General features: G+C 43.9%; 2 protein-coding genes across 3 annotated transcripts in view; one reads left to right on the top strand and one right to left on the bottom strand.

The window, feature by feature from the left end:
- Positions 1–576: 576 nt before the first annotated feature.
- Positions 577–1,067, top strand: Smim32 (small integral membrane protein 32). Its single transcript, XM_051172383.1, has one exon. It carries the CDS (start codon positions 756–758, stop codon positions 1,065–1,067), a length of 312 nt encoding a protein of 103 aa, XP_051028340.1. The 5' UTR covers positions 577–755.
- A 12,461-nt stretch (positions 1,068–13,528) lies between these two features.
- Smad5 (SMAD family member 5) overlaps positions 13,529–22,599 on the bottom strand; it is a 29,798-nt gene continuing 20,727 nt past the window's right edge. For both annotated transcript variants that reach the window (XM_051172082.1, XM_051172088.1), the window contains 3 exons: positions 19,125–19,346; positions 16,569–16,825; positions 13,529–15,217 (listed from right to left, as the gene is read on the bottom strand). In XM_051172082.1, the coding sequence (XP_051028039.1) occupies positions 15,074–15,217; positions 16,569–16,825; positions 19,125–19,346 (623 nt within the window). In that variant the 3' untranslated portion in view covers positions 13,529–15,073. The remainder of the gene's footprint in view (positions 15,218–16,568; positions 16,826–19,124; positions 19,347–22,599) is intronic.

Below are 22,599 nucleotides of genomic sequence, written 5' to 3'. Positions count from 1 at the left end.
GCCTTTCCTGTTTCTTTTCCTCTTTCTCCAGCTCCCCTCCTCAATATCCTCGTTGGTGAGTGGTGAAAGGCAGACAATGCTGTCCTCGTCCTTTCTGATCCACATTCATTGGTTCGCAGCCTCTCTCAGGGCAGGGCTGCAAATCCTGCCACCTCCCCACCTCCCGCCCAAGACAAGTGGCGCTTGAGCTCTGTCTCCAGCTCAAATAGGAGCGCAGCGGTGGAGGCGCGAGAGGACTGGATCACTACACACCAGGCGTCTTTACAAAGGACCCAAGGCTGCGGGACCCCTCCAAAAAGCCCACCGCATCAAGGGAAGCGGAGAATCCGCGAGCACACACACCGAGCCAGAGCGGAGCCCCACAAAGCTGCTGCTGCTGCTGCTGCTGCTGCTGCTGCTGCTGCTGCTGCAGTCACCTGCACTCTTCGCAGCTGCTGCACCCCAGGGGTCCTCCGGAACTCACCCGAGCTGAGGAGCGGCTGGAAAACCTGACACGGATCAGGGGCTCGGGACGCAGTCCGGGTAACAACTGCCAGAAGAGGCAACGCCTGAGGTATTGGAGTCCTCCTCCGGGGCTGAGCATTTGGACCAGCGGATGCTCCCTGGGCTCTCAGACCTCGCCACTAGCCAGGCACCGATTCCCCCGCGGGTGCACGCAGCGGGGCGGGAGGGGAGAGCCATGGAAGCTATGAGCAGCGCCAGTGAGCAGCAACAGAAGTAAGGTGGTCCTGCCTGGTCGGCGGGACCCGCGGATCATGTACGGCGACGTGTTCAACGCCACCAGCGGCCCGGAGGCGGCGGGAAGCGGCGCGCTGGCTCCTGGAGCTACAGTCAAGGCAGAGGGTGCTTTGCCGCTGGAGCTAGCCACAGCGCGCGGAGTGCGGGACGGCTCGGCCACCAAGCCTGACCTGCCCACCTACCTGCTGCTCTTCTTCCTTCTGCTGCTGTCTGTGGCGCTCGTTGTCCTCTTCATCGGCTGCCAGCTGCGCCACTCGGCCTTTGCTGCGCTGCCCCACGACCGCTCGCTGCGCGACGCCCGTGCGCCCTGGAAGTCGCGGCCGGTTTAGGGCGACAGAGTCAGGGCCGCGGGGCTTTTGGTCTTGGCCTCACAGAGAGTCTCCAGCAGAAAACAGGGCAGGGTTGGCTCCGGAGTAGTTGGTCCCTGGAACACTTCGCCTGGACCCAAAGACCCTTTCCGACCTGGAGAATAAGGGGTGGAGGAGAAGGTGTTAGGAGGTTGCATGGGGTCCTGGTCCCAGTGCCTGAAAGTACTCCCCGGGAGAGTCCCACCTCCACCCACCACAATGGGTCCTGCCAGGAAACCACCCGGAAAGATGAGTACTCACCCGAGCAAAGGAACCTTGCCTCCCTGGTGAGTTCCCTACTTTGCTCGCAAAGGGGCATCAGGTACCATGAGCGCGAGACTAATCAGGGGCTGCCTGTAGGGACTGTAGGGACTGGACTCCCGGGCCCTAAGGCTGCCCTCTGCAGCTGCCCCTCTCTTGCTCCTTGACATTGGTGATCCGATAGAAAAAGGACATAGAGAAGGGACGAGAGGTTTCAGCATGTCCTACTCGAGTTCAAGCACCTGGTTTCCTGAGAGCAGGGGGTAAGGGGCAGCTACAACAGAGAGGCAGGAGGTCTCATGCCTCCGTGGACCACCAAATCAGATCCAATACCAAGAACACTGATCATTGGTTGCACCGTTTAGGAAAGGGAATATGAGCGGGTCCATCCCCAGCAGGAGTAAGGTAGACAGCCCCAGTTCCCCTGCCAGGGCCAAGTCAGAGTACACCTCCTCCCTGGTTTCCCCAGCCTTTTACTTGAGCTAGAAAGTGTTGTGTGGTTTTTTTCTTGGGGGGGGGGGTGGTTTCTGGCGGACTTCAGGGATAACCACCACCTGATCCTGAGTTCCTAAGCCAGAGCCAGGGCTTGGAGAAGGTGGGTCCTGAAAGGATGGGGGTAGCACTTCCCCTTAAGCATACAGAAGCCATGCCTGAGAACCCCACAGGATTCCATGCATGGAGATGGAAGCCAAGAACTAGGGAGTGAGAAGACAGGTCTGTGACAACCTTGGCTATTTTCTAATTCTGGGAGGTTGCTTATTTATAGGCCTGGCTGGAGGTCTGGCAGCCTCTGCCTCTTGAGTTGCTGGGATTATATGCATGGGCTACCATGCCTGGTGGGGGAGTTATTTTAATGGGTGTGTAAAATACTTCCAGTAGTTACCTGACTTAACAAAGTTCACTTGACCTGAAGAGACATTTTTACTGGCGGGGGTGGGGGGTGGGGGGAAGAGTATTAATCCAGTTAATTCTAAGCCATGCTGGAGTCATGAGAGCTTTGTGACTCTGAAGCAGGAAAAGCACATTTGCTCCCACCCAAAGGCACACACAGAGAATTCTGCAGCATTTATAAGGGGCTAGGAAGCCAGGCAGGTGGCAGGAGGAGTCAGGGAAGCTCTCAGGCTTGGTTACTCACACAGCCAGGCTCTGGAGCTCCTGCTCCCACTGCCTCCTCTGTCCTAGCTCCTCCCAGATTTGAGGTTATTATTTGGAAATGTAGCCAAACATCATCCTCAAGTCATATTCTATAAGGCTAGCCCAGCTAGTCCACATGCACCTTGGTTACAGAGAAGACCATGAGCTCCATGGGGCATACTAAAATCATAATAAGCTCAGGGCTGGGGCCTGGGAGAGGTAGGGATGGTATGAAGGAGGAGGACAGTCCTCCCCTCCATCCTGGTGGTCAGCTTTGAAGGTGTTGGAATGAGGAGTGTGTAACCCTTTGGCAACACAATCCTACTCCTCTCTCAAAAGCCCTATGACCTTGAATGAGCTACTTAACCTATGTCCTGTGTCCTCCCTCTTCTGTAAAATGGGTACCACCTAGCTCTGCCAGGTAGCAGCACACTAAGCCAGTGTCACAGCCTGAACAGCGCAGACACAGAATGAGTTGTCTCAAATGTTAACAACTCTTGTAATTGAGATGCAGATCCGAGGCAGCACTGCTGAGGGGAAATGCTGACTCCTAGACCCAGTCTTCTGCGGCCACAAGAGAAAGAGCTGGTCCCCTCAGAGAGCGTGAGTACCTGGCTACAGAGTCGCCTGTGCTTCCTAGAGCACTATCAGCTACAGCCACAGGGGTCCAGGACCACTGGGATCCTTTCATAATAGGGAGCAAGGTGACAAAGGGTGCTTGCCTCTGGAATAAATCCTCAGCCTACATGGAGCTGGAATCTAGAAGGCAAGCTGACTCAGTAAGAGCACCGTGTGCCCGAGCTGCTTTTGTGAATATCTCCATTCTGTTTTCTAGGGTAGAGCTGGGATAGTAATGGTTTTTCCTCATGTTGGACCTGGCTTTCCCCGGAAGAGCAGGTGTGGCCTGTTCTCTGCTAGTATGTAAGCGAGTGGACTGCAATGTGATGATTACAACTTAGCTAGTATTCTGGAATGAATATGTACGTTCTCCCCCAAATCCACATGTTGAGGTCCTGATTGCCAGAAGGACTGCCTTTGCAGTATGGAACTGGAGCTTCAAGAAGTCAAAGGTGAAACCCTGACCCACTTGTTCCTTGTAACTGAAAAGACTATGTGAGCACACACAGAGCTGCTGGCCATCTACAAACCCTCATCAGAACCTTGCAACTGGGCTTGTAGCTTCCAGAACTATGGGAAAATAAATTTTTGTTGTCTAATCTACCAAATGTACTGTGTTTTGTTTCGACAGCCCAAGTTTAAGGCAGATGGCTCTCCAGGGCCTGAGACAATCACTCCTGCCTCTGCTATCCTAATCTCAAGCTGTAATGGAAACACCTTAAGAGCCCTGGGTGTGGCAGGCTAAAAATAGGAAGAGACCAAGTCGTGGTGTTTGTTCTGCCCTGCTAAAGCAGCCACTGGAAGCAGAAGAGTGTTAGCAACATCCCAACAGGGTGAGTGGCAGTACTCAGTACTCGGGGCTAGTAGGTAAGAACCAGGGAGAGGCAACAGTAGGGACAGAGCCTGAGTTCTGGAGTCAGCTGACCCACTTGAGTTTACTCCTACCTAAGTCTCTCTGATGCCTGTTTCCCAGGCTATAAACTAGAGATACTAGCACCTGCCTTGTGGGACTTTCAACACAGGCATCTGAGAGCAAGTGCTAGGCTTGTGCTGAATATGTCGGACGTGCTTGAGCGTGAGCTGTGCGGTTAGTTGGGATGCTGGCTCCAGAACTGCTTACAGTAGGACAGACTGTCCCCATTACCCACATGGAACACGGTGGTTGAGGTCTGCACTTCCCAGCATGCCTGCCTAAGTCAGGGGCAGCTGACCTTATCTGTTCTCATAGCTTCCAGTGCTCTGCAGAGTGATTTCTCCAGCATAGCTGAGGGTGCTGTGCCCCAGCTGGGCATCTTACAGGAAAACTCAACAAGTCTAAGACCATCACCTTTCTAGATTTCTTCAGTATTTCCCATATTAAGTACATTAGCATATGACTGCCCAAGGTTTAAAAAAAGCATGGTGGTCATTTCATCGGCTCGCATGTGAAGGTTATCTGCTAGACACTTTCAACCCATCAAATCCCTCCACTTCCACCATTGCCTTTCATCTACCTATAATCTGAGTATGTATATGATTGCAACACCTGCCTCCAATCCCAGTTTACACTCTAAAGGCTCCTCCTTTCTCTTGTGATTAAAAACAAAACCCTCTTAATCCCAGCACTCAGGAGCCAGAGGCAGGCAGATCGCTGTGAGTTCAAGGCCAGCCTGGTCTACAAAGTGAGTCCAGGGCAGCCAAGGCTAACACTGAGAAACCCTGTCTCAAAAACCCAAAAATTAAAAGAAAAAACCCTCAATTTTGCCCACAAGGCCTAGAACCTTCTGGCTCACAACCAGCCTCATTCTTGAACTTGAAGCCCTTTAATCCCTAAGAACCTTCTGCATTAAGCTGCTTTCTCTTCCCTCTGGCTAATGCCTTCTCATCCTTGTGATTTGTAATCTTTGTCAAACCTTGTCTGAGCTCCCCAAACTGATAAGCTATACTCTTGGCTGGCCAAGCCATTGGGGAGATGGCTTACAAAGATGTGAATTTGGCCGAACAGAACAAACTGCAAAAGCACAGGCTGCCCATCTCCTCGGTCTGCTTTGGGCTTATCGCCTCACTCTACATTCTGAAAGTGTGGTCATTTCAAACTCAGTGTATTTTAACCTTGACTCCAGACTCAAGTGTTTGCACTTTTCTTATGTCTAATGAGAGCTATGACATGACTGTAATTAGACTGTCTCTTCCCTACAATTGCATGCGTCATATGAGATCAAGATGTCTGTCGCACTCACCCCTTTCTCTAGATGCCTAGCATTTTTTAAGACACAAAACAGGCACCTGGTAGGCATTTGTTAATTATACTGGGGAAACAGCTAGGGTTTAAGGTGAGTTCTACCTGTGCACTCCCTTTTTTCACCTTAAACTACCTCTTCCTTACTGGCTGGTTCTCAACGCAGCTTGTTTCCCAAAGGTGTTAACCCAGTGTTAGCATTTCTTGTCCCCAAGTATGTAACACTTCAGTTATTGTTATTATCTCCCTCAGAGACTGAGGAAGGGAATTTAGACATCAGTACATGTCCTATTTTTGCTTACAACACTCCACTTCCTGCATGAAAAGACCAGATCTTAGCAATGCTGCTCCCATGGCTTCTCAGCTGCCTGGAATAGGAATGTTCAGCTGACTTCCTTCCTTCTTCCTGGACTTCAACCCAAATTAGCTTTTCACTGAGAGCTTTCCTGGTTACTAAATGCACAGATGTTAATTCCTTCCTCCTCATCACCGCTCCCCAGCATGTTCTCCTTAGAACTCACCAGTGCACATACATGTTATTTACCTTGTCTGCTGTCTCCATCGATGAGAATGAGGATGTACTGGAAGACAATGTTTTTTTCTGTGTGTCCACAGCACAACACGTAACAGTTCTCAAACATTAGTTGAATCATGTTGCTCAAGGTCAGAGATAGGCTGGGCAAAGGGAGAACAGGTGCACACAGGGAAAAGAGGTGAAACCCTGCAGTGTCTTAAGCAGACAACGCAAGATAATTTCACTGCAGCATTTTCTCTGGAGTTGTTCATGTCATCGGTGTTTGCACTTATCTCCACGGTCGCTGGCATCACTCAGTTGGCCTAACCAATTGTAAGCTAATGGAAAATTTCACAGAAGTGTGAGTAGATTAATTGTGGGGTATCTGCTGTTAATTACACTCCTGAACTAATGCTGACACAACTATAAGCAGCCCCAAAGCTGCCCAAGTCTTCCCAGCCTTTATTACCCGTGTAACCTCCACCAAAGTGTTCTTGCTCTCAGAGGTCTCTGCAGCAGCCCAGCTAAGTGCAATAAAAGGCCTTTCCCACAGGCAAGCCAGGAAGAATCCTCGTGGTCCAAGCCTGAGTACAAAGATCAGAGCGCATTCACCTCCAGGTTCTGAAATAAGAGTTCATGTATCTCTTCTGGTTTTCTGTTGTCCAACACATCAAGGAAATTGTGGCCTTTTTACTTCCTCTGAGAGAATGCCAAATGCCAACCAGTGAAAGTGCCAGCACCACTGTTAATTTTACAGGTCAGCTAAGCAGCAGCTGCAGGTGCCTGATTGCATCAGGGTAAAGGCGCAAGGGTTCACAGACAAAGAAGGGATGTAAGCACTGTAATTGAGCTGACTTTCCTTTAAGACATGGTGATTAGATCTAAGAATGTTGAACTAGAATCAATTTAGCTAGATTTTGCCTTATTACATTCCTTAAAAGGTGAACTCTAGTATTAAAGTCACACCAGCTTCAGTATTCTGTCAACATGTCAGACAGCAGTCCTTAACATTTGGGAACTACTCCAGCAAGCGATACAGGTCTGTCTGCATACACTTCCAAGTGCTGACACAGCAAACTGGGCAATAGCAATAGGCTGCCATGTTTGGGGGGCTCTTTGACAACCCTAACCAACAACTCCAAGCTCTCTCAGGCTTGGTGTTGGGGCTTATCAGATGATCTTTCGCTCACAGAGGGAGGACTGCCATCCCATTTTTTTTTTCTCCCCGAGACATGGCTTCTCTGTGTAGCCTTGCCTGTCCTGGACTTTCTTTGCAGAACAGGCTGGCTTCAAACTCAGTGATCCACCTGCCTCTGCCTGAGTGCAGGGATTAAAGGCATGCACCACCACACCCGGCGAGAACATTTTATTTAAACTATATTATACACAGGTTTTCTAAGTGGTTAATAGTGTGACTCCTTACAATTTTTTCACACATCTTTACTGTTGTTCTACCTTCCTCTCTCCATTAATCTCCCTTCTCCCTCCCCACCTAAGCGCCACCTACACAATCAGATCACTTGTACCGATTTCTCTTCCTATTGCTCCAATTCCCGCAATGGACCCCTTTTACTTTCCTGGTTTCTGCAGTTACTCCAGGATATGTCCCACCTGAAGATTTGGGAGTTAGGAGGCACCAATAGAAGAGAAAATGCGATTCTACTTCTGGGTCTGAATTTACCACACTCAATATGATCTTGCCTACTCCCACCCATTTACCTGGAATGCTCACGGCTTCCTTTTCTGTACAGCTCAACAGTACTGCAGTGTCTATGCACCACATTTTCATCATCCAGTCATCAGTTGAAGGTCATTTGGGTAATTCCCATATCCCAGCTATTGCAAATAGAGCAGCAATGAATATGGCTAAGCAGCTGTCTGTTGAGTCTTTGGGGCATACGCTAAGGAGTGGTAGAGCTGGGTCTTATGGTCGATTTCTTCTTCACTTGAGAACTCTCCACATTATTTCCATAGTTGCTGTACCAACTGCTATACCCATAAAGTCTGACTGAAATGACTGCCTAAGCATGAGCTGAACAAGGACAGCAATTGGCATGCCAACATGCACAGATGAAGACCATGAGGCCTTAGTCCTCCACAAAGAACAACAGGAAACCAACAGAGAGCAGGAGGGGTCTTACTGGTGAGGAGCACACCAAGTGGTTGTCCAGTGCCAGGTGGCCAGCCCCGAAGGCAGGCATGCAGGTAGCAATGCACAGGCTGAGCAAGTTATATTTGGGAGTATATATGTTGTGTGTGTGTGTGTGTGTGTGTGTGTGTAGACAGATATGCATATAGTAACAACAATTAAGGTGAAAGAGGCTGTGGTTTGAAGGAGAGCAGAATGGGGTTGTAGAAGGACTTGGAAGGAGAGAAAGTACAGAGGGATATAATTATATTCCAATTTCAAAAATAAAGTAAGTGCTATGCAAATATGAGGGACTGAGTTCAGATCCCTAGAACTCACATAAAGCCGTGTGTGTGTGTGTGTGTGTGTGTGTGTGTGTGTGTGTGTGTGTGTGTGTGTTGGAGGGTAACCCAGTGTTGGTGGGCAGGCAGACAGATCCCAGGGCTTGCCCAGTCTAGCTCCAGATTCAGGAAGAGCTCCTATCTCAAACAATAAGGTGGAGAGTGACAGAGGAAAACCTGCAGTCTGCACAGGTGAGTGCACATATATAACATACCGTGTCACACACACTGTGTCATCCATAACTAACTACAAACTTGTCAAAGGAAGCAGAGGACCAATATGAGTCAGAGCAGAAGGGTACATGCCTACATGTCTGTCTAGTGGTTAGTGGCTAGTTTGGGAGCATATGCTTTTCTGTGCTGTTAAGGTTCTCAGAATTTACCTTGGGCAAAATAATCCTTAAAAGGAGATTAGTAAACTTTACTGAATGAAGAAGGGGTGGAGATTAAGACAAAGTAAAAAGAATTTTCAAAATCAATCGGGGTTGTGGTATAACTCATGTGGGGCGTGGCACAGCTCATCTGGTGTAGCATCTGCCTAGCGTGCACAAGGTTCCAGGTTTGATAGGCAAGCCTGATGGGCCATGCCTGTGATGTCAGCACTCAGAAGCTACAGGCTCCCAGCACTCAGGATCCACCTTTGGCTACATGATTGCATCTCTAACATGAACGAACTGTTCCAGGACATACTTCTCACAGGAATCACATGTTTCTCTCTCAATACACCATGGATAATAAAGCTGGGCCAGAGGGTTAAGGCACATGCTGCCAAGCCTGAGGACCTGAGTTTGCTCCCTAGATACACATGGTGGAGGGAGAAAATCCCTACTCACTTTCTGATAGAGATAAGCAATTATGGCATGACTGCCAATACACACATATACACAAAATAAAGAACTTAAAAAAAAAAAGTAGCCGATTAACCAACAGTTCATCAACCACGTTATTAGAAATAACTGCTTTAATCAAAGTAACAAGATTTAATAAATAAACAAATTATTTTATGCTAAACAGTAGTCTAAATACTTCACTTGTATTGTTTCAGTTAATTTTTCTATGAAGGAGACCTTTATTTTATAGATGCAAAAACTGAGGCCCAGAGTAAAGCATCCCACCCAAGAGCACAGAGCCTATGACTTAAGTACCACCAGGCACAGTCTATGCTAGAGAGTCTACAGCCAGCTTTGCTAAGAAAGCCCCTCTTCTAGAAGTGAGATCTAGAAAACAGTGTATAAACTAAAACACCCCAGAAGAGGCCTCAATGCTTCAAAACAAAAGACAAGGAAAAAAAATACAACCCCCCCCCAAAAAAAAACAAAAAACAAAAAAAACAAAAAAACCCAGCAACTCACATACAAATGGAAGGGACAAAACTGCATCTTTCTGAGCACAGCTCATGTGCAGTGAGAGGCATGCACACGTGATCCATGCGCCTCCTGCCACAGCACTGACGACTGCATCAGTCTCACTCGCTAGATCACCACTATATGGAGCATGAATCAGGGCAAAGCACAAGAAAATAAACAAAAAGAGACACCGTAAGATTTTGAGGTTTATTAAAACAAAGTATTAGCAAACAATATGTGAAAACAAATTTCAAAAGAGTTATGGCTTTGAGAAGCACAGCATAGTAAAACCTACTACTTTTTATAAGCATCCAAAGGTAGCAGAGTCGAAGCATGCTGCTAGCTTTGTTTTCTACAACATGAACAGAAGCAGGACCAATACACATAAGCAGACCTGCAGTGCAGCCATCGGTTTGCTCTTCACCATCCACATGTGAAATGTCTTCCTCGGAGAAGGCCCACAGGTGAAAACAAGACTCATTCTCCATGACTATATTACTACTTGAATGTAACTAAGTACACTTAAATTGCGACTTTAACCAGCCATGTTAAAGAGTACCATTGCCCACCCACCCTGCCTCAGACCCCCTTTACTTTAGCTCGTTTATGGGAATGCCAAAGCAGTAGCTGTGCCAATGATATCATATCAGAAGAGCATGGCCAACTTAGAAGACCTTCTTTCAAAAGAACTCAGGACTATTTGGCCTAACTGGAGTGTTACAGCTGACATAACAGTTCATAGTAAGAAAGGTGTGACCTATGGTGTGGGTGGGGGCAGGCAGGTGTCCTACCTGCACACAAAAATCCTCAACTATTTAAAAAGAGCAACTTCCAACAAATATTTAAAGAGTAAGTGTGCCGACTTTAGAACTAAGTCACCTGGACAAGGAGTACACCCCTCCCCTCTCTCTTCTGAGGACAGTCTCTCTGCTGGGAAGAGGTCATCACTGAACAGCACTCATCACCAGTTCAGTGTTTTAACATGTATTCTCACTTTTTAAACACATCGCTATGAATTTCTTCTCTGAGGTCCTGGCATACCATTCAGCTGTAGATGGTCACTTCAGTTACAGTACACGTGTGTCCTGACAGTCCTGCCAAGTGCTGGGGACTGAAAAAGGAGCTTTATACCACTAGGTGAATGCTCTACTGCTGACCTGCAGCCCTAGCTGGGGAATGAGCCTCTTTCTTGAGTGACCCAGTAACACAAGGCCTGATGACACTGTTACCCTTGCTATCAACACACTCAATTGCAATGCAACCAAGTCCACAGAATTGTCCAAGTGTCTGTTCATCAGATAGAATTCTGTTGGTGTAGAACAAAACCTTGAATTTAACTCCCCATTAATGCATCTTTTTAACAAGAACTTCTAAGAACCAGTATCTTCCAAAAAAGAAAATCTTACTACTGTGAGGGAAATAGCCACCTAACTGAAAATTATTTTCAAAAAGTTTCCCTAGCTAATATCTGAGGCCACCTATAAACTGCCACTTAGGAAAACTCGCTCCCCTCAAAAAAGAAAAATCTCTAACCACTTCTGAAACCACCAGTTACCCATAGTAAAAGCTACCAACTTATTTAGCTGTGTGTACACTGAGAACACACATTACTCAGACTCCAGATAGCAGAGGAGTTACTCGGTAAGACAAAGAAGGGTTCAAACAAAGCTAATAGTTCTAAAGCCAAACCATCACCAGGGGCTGAACTTTAAAAATCATCAGAGGCCACTGTACCTGGTGGCACATGCTGTAATCCCAGAACTTCAGAGGCAGAGGCAAGAGAACTACTTCAAATCTGAGGCTAGCCTACCCAGTAATTTCCAGGCCAGCCAGGACTGTACAGAGAAACTGTGTCCCAAAATAACAACAAATTAAAAGATAATAACAAAACAGTAACTTTTGAGAGTCATCTTTAGGAAGCAAAAAGTCATGACTTTAAGTGGGAGCCCTGACAATGATCCAAGTCCTACCAGGGAATGACTAGAAAAGGCAAGACCTAGCTAGGTGCTGTCTGCAGCATAAGCACAGTGTCTTGCATCAGTAAAATTCCCTTTTTTTCCCCAACTCTCTCCTCTAGAGGGCCCTACTGGCAGGGGTAGATAATGTTTCTTGGGGGGCCTCTCAGGCAATGGGGAGACTGCATCAGGCAAACCACAATTTTTACTTAGACAGTACATTTCCTATTGCAATGTTATTGTCCTTTACATCCGCAAAGGATGTCTAACTTTCAAATGTTATAAAAATGGACATTTCCTATCCGCATTAGTAGTATAGCTTGTTGACACACTGTATTTAGTAATCTTACTACTGGTTTCACCTTAGTAACACAGCCACTTCTACGACCACTTTTCTTACACCAGCAACCACAAAACACAGGAAATTTAAAAAGAATTCTTTTTCTGTTCTGTTGCTATTTTATTCCCCCCCCCCCCCCCCCGAGACAGTTTCTCTGTGTAGAACTCCCTCTGTAGACCAGGCTGTCCTTGAACTCACATAGATCTTCCTGCCTCTGCCTGTACCTCCAGAGTGCTAGGATTTAAGGTGTGCACCACCCACCAGTTTGTTACTACTTTAAATCTGATTTCTTTCTCCAATTTTCTCTAAAGCAAAGTAGTAATTCTGGAAGGCCAACAGCATACCTACTAATTTACAAGTCATAAATCCAGTTGGGTCACATCAACCAGGGTCATCGTGGTATCCCATAGATAGTAGTCAAATGTAGTGCTTGGTCCTGCTTTTTTGTCAGTATCTTGTTGCTGTAATTTATGACTGAGATTTGAGTCTGCCTTTTGCAGAATTTATCAAACTGATGACAATTTTTATTATCTGCAAATCTATCTTTTTACCTGGCATACGCTAATGTTTTGATGCAAAACTCTGATTGTTGAACTAAGACTGTCTGTCGGTCAGGAGACAGAGAGAGCACTTGCCTAGCTAGCATAAAGTCTGATCCTCAGCACCATAGAAGCTGGGTATGATGGTAGATGTCTGGGAGCACTTGGTAGGTAAAAGAACTCAGGGCCATCCTCAGCAACTTAGCACACTCAGGGCCAGCCTGGGCTACATGAGACCCATCTCAGACATAGACTGCAGCAGCACTGCTGTTCAAGGTCTGATGCCAACCATGCCTTACACTGAATACAAAGTTAGAACCACACAGTTCTGAACCAGTTTCTTTAGCGGTACCGTTCTTTGCAGGCCAGAGTTCTACATTTGTTTTGCTTTCATCTTACAAACATATTTTTTCCTACCCACATACATACATACATATATATATATATATATGTGAATATGTATATTCTTGGACATTAGACTGCACAGTTTTCATTTATAGACCACAGAACAGGCGTGGATTTCTCCATGAAACTCTGAACAGCTAAACGCTTCAGACCTGCCGTTCTACAGAAGGCAAATGACATGGAACCCTGCAACTCGGGGCTGTGACATGATGACATCATGTGGAGAAACACAAACCCATTGTTGAAGAAAAGAACAAGCAAGGCACTTGTTTCCAGACTTGAGCTCACTGACATGTATCTGTCATTCAATTCAAGACATAGCCTACACACTTGACGACTGAGCCATGAGCCTGCAGAGTAATAATGGAACAATCAGCATTCCTGCATCCCATTAGAAAGCAGACAGGTCCCTCTCCTGTGTTTGACACACTCTGCTAAGGAATATTTATGTTTAAATATTTATGTTTAAAGCTCAAGCTACTGAAGCACAGCAAAGCACTTCCTCAGAAGGAGTAAGGCCACCCAAACTGTTGCACTCTGAAAGGTAATAAATAATGACACAGAAAGAAAAGGAGTCATACCACCCACCCCAGAGGGGGGAAAACTCTGTTTTCCTCATCAAGCTGGAAGGGAATTGGAAAAGCCAAACCAAAGTGATACTTTCAGCAGAAGGACAAAGTGGATCTGTATATCTTCAAAAGGCACCAGAAAATAAAGCTTCTTACTCTGGTAAGAAAAGTAGGCCATTTTTTTCTTTATCAAAGTAGTGTCTTCATTCTCAAGGCCATCAGGTCAATCTTACTGCTCCCTAGAAAGTGGTTAGTGGTTACAAGTCCTAAGGCCAAAGGCACAGTGAACTAAACAGTTGTCCTAAGAGTGTTCACATCCTTTCTCTTAAAAGATGGTGTTCTGGAGACTAGCATTCTTGTAGGTTCTAAAGGGATAAAAAGAAAAAGGCAAGAGCATTGATGCCAAGAGACAAGTCTTTGTTAAATGACAAGTGAAACGAGCTATCCCAACCCACACTGATGTTCCATTTATCATCACACCAGCAGCCGCGCTGTTGGAACCCAACCAAAGAGCCTCTGATGGTTACATTGCATAGGTCCTTGTATGAGAAGCCTGGTATAAGAGCAATGGTATTAAGTACATAATCATCCAACATTAATAATACTCGGGAAATTGTAGGTATTATCAGGCACCTCAGCTGGAGCTATAGAATAACAATTTTATAAACTAAATTGAAAATTAAAAGCTAGAAAATGCACCACAGCCTACAACTGTAATCTCTAAATGGTAGTGTTGATACAAAGGAGTGCCAAGAAGGTAAAGGGAAAAATCTAAGAGCAGACCACCTGACTATGTTTTACCAGAGGTTACACTAAAAACCGTTAACCATAAAAGTGCAAAATGATAAGACTGATACACATTAAAATTAGAGTTCTTGAAACATTGGCCCAAAGCAGCAAACACAGCTGAACAAGGCCGTGCACACACTGTAACTGTTAAGTAGAACTTATGACAAATTTGAGTAAATGACATATACTAGAGATTCTTAAAAAGGAAATGTTTTACAAAAGATATATAGCATGAAGTCACATTACACCGACAAACACTTAGCTATACTAAATGTAAATGTATGGCATCTAAAATCTACCATCTTGTTTTCACTGAACACCACATTAGAAGTGCAGTGTCCTTCAAATAAGAGATTCAATAGTCTCCTTTGAGTCTCTACCATATGTTTTTGCAAAACAATGTAGTATGCTTTTGCAAAGGTGGTAGGACAAAGCAATTACCAGAAGAGTGTCACCTAGTACTTTTCACAATATGTGCCCTCTTACAGGGTACATTTTCATTATGTGATGCACTACTCTTTAAAAAATTAACAAATTAAAAACTGTTGGGACACAAGCAAAAGCATGTTCCAGTTAAAGATCAATGCTAGACTTCTTAACGGGGGCAAAACACTCTACACCGTTTACAATACTTTGAAAGTTAATCACAATGAACATGAATACAAACAAATGTAAATTCATCATAAAATACAAATGTATTGGTCACAATTATGTAGAAAAAATAAGCCACAATATCTGTTTTTCCATGTGAGCTCACAGTATCTGTACTGGAAATTCCTCTAAAATTAAAACAAGTCCACTAAAAATATAGTTGAAAAGAATACTTCTGCACTATGAAACAGAAGAAATAGGGTTCAGCGGAGAGCCCATCTGAGTAAGGACTTTATCCAGCCACTGAAGAGGCCCATGGAGGTGAATCTCAATCCAGCATGGAGTACTGGTAACATCCTGCCGATGGTACTCCGCTCCCCAGCCCTGAAAATGAACAAACAGCAAAGCAAATCCCTCTTGAACAGGTAACAGTCCACACCAGCTTTAACAATAAAAAAGCTTAACTGTAAAAACACACAAAACATACTTAAATTGAGCAACTACAGAAACCCAATAAGCATTCAATATGGTATAAAAAGACACAGTTGCATTATTCAAAGCTAAAAACTTTAATAAATAATAGAATTTCTCTGATACAGACCATGGGAACAAGTATGTCTCAGAATTCTGTTTTTTACACTTCACAGAAGCCACAGACTAAGATCTTTCTCAATTAAATCATTTCCTGCTATGATACACATTCTCACTAAAAAAAAAAAAAAGCCCAAGCAGCTTCATGTAATATCATGGTAGGGTTTGTTGTTGTTTGTTTGTTTGTTTGTTTAAAAAAAGGTTTTTAGGTTTGGGAACCTCTGTTGCTGTTTGCTTTTATCAGATGAGAGTGTGGACATTCATCAATCCATGCACATATATAGTTTGCTGTATTTATTAATCACATTAAGCCATTACCTTAAATGTGAGAACTTAATGAGATAAAGTAAGCTCCAGATAATAACTAAAATATGTGGGTTTTTACTTTTATTTTCTTGATTTATCACCTTCTCTGTTTTTCTGTTTATAGTAGTCCTGCCCCAGGGAAATTTAGGGGGAATGGAAGGTAAAGAAATGAGGCAGACATGGGAACTGGAGAATAAAACAATAGACAGAAGCCACATTTCAAAAGAGGGAAGAGAAAGTAAATTCAGATGATTAATAAGCAACAAAGAAACCGTGGACTAGGATTAAATACAAAAAAAAAAAAAAAAGACAAAGAAAAAGAAAAAGCACTGTGCTGCTGCTCCTGAACCAGGAGGGAGCGGTTCCAACTCCAAGATCTACCACTATGATTCTCTCAACATTTTGCTCAGGAGACACAATCTGTGGAATGTTCAGTAAAATCAGGGCATGAAAGTAAATGATAGGCTTTATAAATCCTTTGCAACAGGCCTGAGACACAAATAAAGTACTATAATAGTACTATAAATCTCCTGAGTCACTGTAATGAAATCTGAGGCACTCAAAATGCAATTTTATATTAAATGCTTTCCAATAATTTATTCTCCTAACTGAAATACTTTGTAAGCCAATCCTTATTCAATATCAAAATTAATTGTGGATTTTATGTGTAGATTACAAAATGAAATAACCTGTCATATAGATAAAATGATAAATTCAAGAATTTCACTTAAAAATACCAAATTGAGTTGAAAGTACTGATTATCTTCACCTAATTTTTTATAATGCATACATACATACTTACAATGACTCAAGTCCTGTATAAATCACAAACACTCACCTTGACAAAACTCATTCGAATGGTGCACATCTTGGTGAGTTCATACACGGCCTCAAACCCATGGTTGACGGACTGAGCCAGAAGCTGAGCAAACTCCTGATTGTTAAAAATTTTGAGGCTACAGCTGCTGGGAATCTTACAGACAGTGGTAGGATGGAAGCCATGGTGAAAGTTGCAGTTCCTACTCTGAACAAAGATGCTGCTGTCACTAAGACATTCGGCATACACCTCCCCACCAACGTAGTACAGATGAACACCTTAAAGAGAAAACAGGAGCTGGCTTAGCAAAGCCTTGTAGGAAGCCACAGATAATGATTGGTGCAATCAAAGTGCCCAGAAACGCTCAGCAAACTCAACCTGACTACCACTAGATGGCCTTCAGCAGCCAAGCCTGAGGACTGAAGCTGGCAGGGTTATTAAGCTGTCTGACCCCAGTGTTTATGTTTCCTTTTCCAACCATCATTTGTTTCTCTACAAAGAAAAAAAATGCTCTTTAAGATTTTCATTTTATGAGTACTTTCAAAGAAATCATCATAAGTTATTTAGTGACATTTTCCACTGTGTGTGCTAACAAAGAAGACCACAGCATTTCAACCATTACCCACAGAAACCTGAACACATCCATGTGACTTCAGAACACAGAAAGAGCTCTGAAATGGCATGCTCATTTTAGTTTCCTTTAAATAGCCTTTTTTCTTTTTTTCTTTCTTTTTTTAATATGGAACTGGAGAAATGGCTCAAAAGTTAAGAGCTAGGTCTGCTGCTGCAGAGGACTCACGTTGGATTCCCAGCACCCACATGGAAGCTCACAACAATCTGTAACTCCAGTCCAACAGATGCTCATCTTCTGGCCTCTGAGGGCACTTTATGTATGTGGTGCATAGACACACCTATATGTAAAATAAATACCAAGACACACAAAATAATAAAACACAACTTTTGTAAGTTTTCTAAAAATACAAATATTATGACAAAGCAGTTCTAATAGTAAATTTTAAGCTATATGTCTAAAAAGCTGACTCATGAAATACTTTCCCAATTTATCTTTGTATGCTTCTGGGGAGGTGTGGGGCTCTGCTTTGTTTTTTTTTGTTTGTTTGTTTGTTTGTTTGTTTGTTTTATTAATTAAACTGGTTTTATACTTTTGGTTCAGAAGCACACAGTCTTGTCTCATTCTAGGACAGCATGCTACCAATTGCCATACTCTAGATGGCAAGAGAGAACACTGACAACCTTCAATGGACCAGTTTCCATTATTGTCCATGACCACACACACTGCCTATTTTAGCAGGATTGCCACAGATACAAAACTCTTCAAATATATGCCACAGAACTGTGTCAAGATATAGCATTAAAAACTGTGGTTTGCTTCTGCGTAAACAGAAATGGACCAAGATCAAAAGACTCCAGGCTAGAAACCCTGTGGAATACGGGAAGCTGGCCTGTCATTTACCAAAGAGACACTCCTTAAGTCACCCCCACTGCAGGAGAGCTGACTGCCACACACAGAAGAGACAAGCTCACAAGAAACATCAGGACAAGTCTGACAATTAAATGAATAAAAACTGGGGTTTGTTTGTTTTTTGTTTGTTTGTTTTTGGTTTGTCTGGGGATTTTCAGTTTTGTTCTAGTTGTTTGTTTTTTAAAGACTGTCTTGCTATGTAGCCCAGGCTGCCCTTGAACTTGGGACCCACCTGCCTCAGCCTCCCAAGTGCTGGGATTACAGGTGTGAGCCACTTCACCTGGCTTCAGATTATTTTCCTGAATTTCTTCTATAAGTAAGTGTATCACAATTATCATTATCTGCCATCGTTACCATCTTTGAGTAAGACTCAAGTCAATGAAGCAGAGCTGCAGGGATATAAAAGTAAAACCGCTCCAGAGGCATACAACACAGTCTTCTGGAGCTTCCTCTGATTCATGACACTGGCATTCCATGCCGTGTGCAAAGCAACCATGTTTGTTCTGGCAACAAAGGTTCCTGGTGGATTATAAGTGAACTCTGATGCATGAGGTCACCTGATAGCTCCCTCTATTTTCCATCTCAAACTCCACGTCCCCAGTACAATGTTACTCTTACAACAGAAAACACTCCCAAGTGCAGTAGTTTAAAATTTCTAACCCCTCACTAACACACACATATTTTGCAACGATATACATAGTGCTATGAGGCAGGCGATGTACTAGCTACCGAGGACACTGCTGTGAACAAGGTAAATTCCTGCATCCCTTACAGTCCAGTTAGGTCCTAACCTAATTTGCCCTAATTGTTAGGGTAAACATTCAAGAACCAAACAATAGGATTTCAGAGCGATAGTACTAGAAACACAAATCAAGCAGGATAAAGAAGAAAGGACTGGTCCTGTCTTTATTTGATCACATTCTTTAGTATCTGTAACTTGGGGCAGAAGCCATGGCATAAGATTGATTATTTATTTATTTATTTATTTTATTTATTTATTTGTGGGTGTTCCCAATACCTTCTACAATGAATTGTACCCAGCCAATATAAAAAGTGACTTAATTCAACTGAATGAAAAGAAATGACAAGATTACCTTTTCCAATATGTCGCCTAGTGTTCTCAATAGTTGAATTGCGATTAACATTTGACAACAACCCCAAGCAGAATCTACTCTTGTTATTTGAAGGGTCTGTGAATCCATCTACTAACACGCTAGTAGATGATGCATGAAAAGCTTCCCCAACACGGTTGTTTAGTTCATAGTAGACAATTGAACACCAGTGTTTGGGCTCTTCATAGGCAACAGGCTGAACATCTGAAAACGGAAAAGGGGTTTAATAATAACTGATTATCCAAAACACAAAGTTCTTTGTAAATTCACCATTTGGCATAACTAAGCATTACATGACAAAGAAAATAGATAATTCATTTAAATTTCACTGACATTCCTGGCAATTTATCTTGTTGGCTTGGCTATAACAAAGTATCAGACTGAATGGTTTAAATTCAAAACAAGACAACAATAACAAAACTACCACAATTATTTCTTGTAGTTGGTTCTGGAGGCTCAGATATCAAGGTGTCAGCAGATGTCTGGTGGAACGTGCATGTGTGCGAGCCTGTATGCATGTGTGTCTATGTGTATGTTGTATGTGCACATGTGTGAAGGCAAGTGTGTAGGTGTGTGTATGTAGAGATCAGAGGACAAACTAGAAGTTGCTTCTTGCCTTCCATTTTATTTTGAGAAAGGATTTCTCTTGTTTCTGCTTTGCCACATAATCCAGGTAAGCTGACCTTTGAAATTCATGAAATTCTCCTGCATCCATTTCCCATCTCACTGCAGAAGTGCTGGGGTTACAGAGATAGGATTTTTGTATGGTGGTTCCAGGGCTCTGACATCAGGTCACCAGGTTTGTCTAAGCAAGTGCTTTCACCCATGGAGTCATCTCCCTGGCCTCTGTATCTAATCATGTAAGGGCAAGTAACTCTGTCTTAAAGACCCTAATCTCAGGAATTTATTCCAACCTAATTGCTTCTTTATGGCCCTATCTACCTCTAAGCAGCAGTATACTAGGGGTTAGGGCTTCCACATAATCAAAGGGACTGACACCAAGGTCCACGACCATGTCGCTCCTGTCTCACACAAATCCCATCTCCCAAGCCCCCAGAGGCTTAGTTCACACCAGCAAAAACTGTAAGGTCCACAGGTCAGGCAGAGAAAACCCTCAAGTAGGATGTCTCCTCAGCTAGCCTACTAAGCTGCATTAAGTCATACACTGTATAGAGAGCTGTTCTCTGAGCACTCTTACCCTTTGAGGAGACAGTCACCCTCCCACTCCCCCTGCCCCCCGCCCCGCTGAACTTATAACCCATAGCCAGAATGTCCTGTCTTATAAAGTCTAACAGTGTTCCCTACCTTTGACCCATATCTGTCCCCTCAAATCAATTAACTGTTCCTGATGGAGGGGATGAATCAGGCCCATACTTCACACCACACTAATACTACTATCCACATTCTATTATTTACAATGTGTATGAGAAGAAAAATTCTCAAATCTTAGGTTCTTTTTTTCAGTAACAGTTCCCCCTTTAAATCTTTATTTTAATATATTAGCAGGAGTAATCAGGAGAAACCAGTCAATGTTTTGCCTAAGAATCTCTTCCCACCTAAGAACTGATTTTGCATCTCTACAGTTCTACCCTCCACAAATCAATAAGCACTCTGCGGCCACGGTGCGCCATGTATAACAAGGAAGCCCTTACCCGTCTGCCAGTGGGCGCCTCATCTAGCATCAGCCCCAACACCACGTTCCTGCTAACGTTCAATACAAACACTGACATGTATCTTAAGGAAATGCAAGGGTTCTTATTCTTTTTTTTACCAGTCACATCATTAGCCATTTCTCCAGCCTCTACTGGTTCCGGAACCACATCCATATTTTTAGATATCTGTTATAGCAGCACCCCATCTCAGGCACTAATGCTGTCTCAGGTGGCCTAGGGTACTCTAGCAGACATCACAGATGGAGCTGGGAGTTAAGGCCAGGATCGAGGTAGCAGTAGCATTTGTTTTGATAAAGGGTCACTTCCTGGCTTGTAGACAGCTACCCTCCTGCTTTTTGCTAGCACAGCCTTTCCTTGGTTTGTGCTCAAGGACTGAGAGAGAACAAGGGAACTCCTCTTCTTTAAGGACACAACTCACTAGGGAGGCCCCATCCTTATGGCCTCATTTAGAGCCAGTTACCTCCCCAAAGCCTGCATTTCTAAATATAACCATACTGGTGCTTAGGGGTGCCATACATAATCTGGTAAGGACACAATTGCAAATGCAGTAGCAACAGCACATCTGAAACAGGTCTACAATAAACTAATTCAGGCTTAAATCAGCCAATAAAATCCTTTGTCAGCAACTAAAAATAATTACATCAGTATCTGTAGATTATTCTAAACAAAAAGATGAACTAAAAAAATTAAAAAACAAAACAAAACAAACAAACAGAAAAAGCAAACCAGAACTAGCAGAAAACCTAGCTTCTCACCATTAGGTATGAAGTTAGCCGTGGATATCAACACAAACGTAACACACACACACTCACATGCTGATCTTTAAAAATGTGTAAATGGCAGTATCTTTTTAACTTATTTTGTGGTGTACTGTAGCGCATATGTGACCGCCAGGGACAATCTCAAGTACTGATCCCTGCCTCCACCTTTTTTGAAGGAAGGGCTCTTTGCAGTTTGCTCCTTGGTTTGGAAGACTAGCTGGTCCTTAGACCTAATTCGCTTGCCCCTGTAGGGGCGCTAGGATTCAAGGTGTGCTATGTGCCTGGCTTCTAGTGAACGCTGAGGATCTGAAATCAGGTCCTCATATTGCACAGCAAGATTTTACTCAGACATCTCCCTAACACCTGAAATGTCAGTATCTGATCTGTGAAACACTTGTAGCAATGTAAGGCATTATCACAATGGTGACACCATGGAGGAAAAAAAAAAAAATCACCATTTCTTATTTGTCAATAAAAACAGCCTATAGTAATATACCAATCCAGCCACAGTAAGAAGGTGAGGAGAGCACATACAATAATACAAACAATAAAGAGCAAGATGTTGAGGATGTGGAAAACTTGGAATGCTTATGTCGTGCCATTGGGAACGCAGTGACGCTGCTACTGTACAGAATTTGATGGTTTCAAACATTAAATATGACTAGCACGTACCACAGCAATTCTATTCCCAAATATGTGCAGCGCTCAGACAGATGAATTGTATAGAGACTCAAATAACTACTGTGCATCAGCCAAAAAAGTGGAATAAAGCCAAGTATTCATAAATAGATAAATGGACCAGCCCCAATAAGGAATGAAATTTGAACATACACTGTGACATGGGGAACCCTGGACAAGCCATGCTAACGGAGAGAAGCAGGTGCAGACGGACATGCAGGTGCTGGGTGAGTCCATCTAGGCCAGATGCCCAGAACAGGACATGCAGACACGACGCAGACGACTAGTGGCCATACAGGAAGGTTTGCAATGGGAGTTTGCTTAGGAGGATGACAAGTTCTGGAA

Source organism: Acomys russatus, chromosome 3, assembly GCF_903995435.1.
Source record: "Acomys russatus chromosome 3, mAcoRus1.1, whole genome shotgun sequence".
Classification (NCBI taxonomy): domain Eukaryota; kingdom Metazoa; phylum Chordata; class Mammalia; order Rodentia; family Muridae; genus Acomys; species Acomys russatus.
This window is presented reverse-complemented; position numbering and strand designations above follow the sequence as displayed.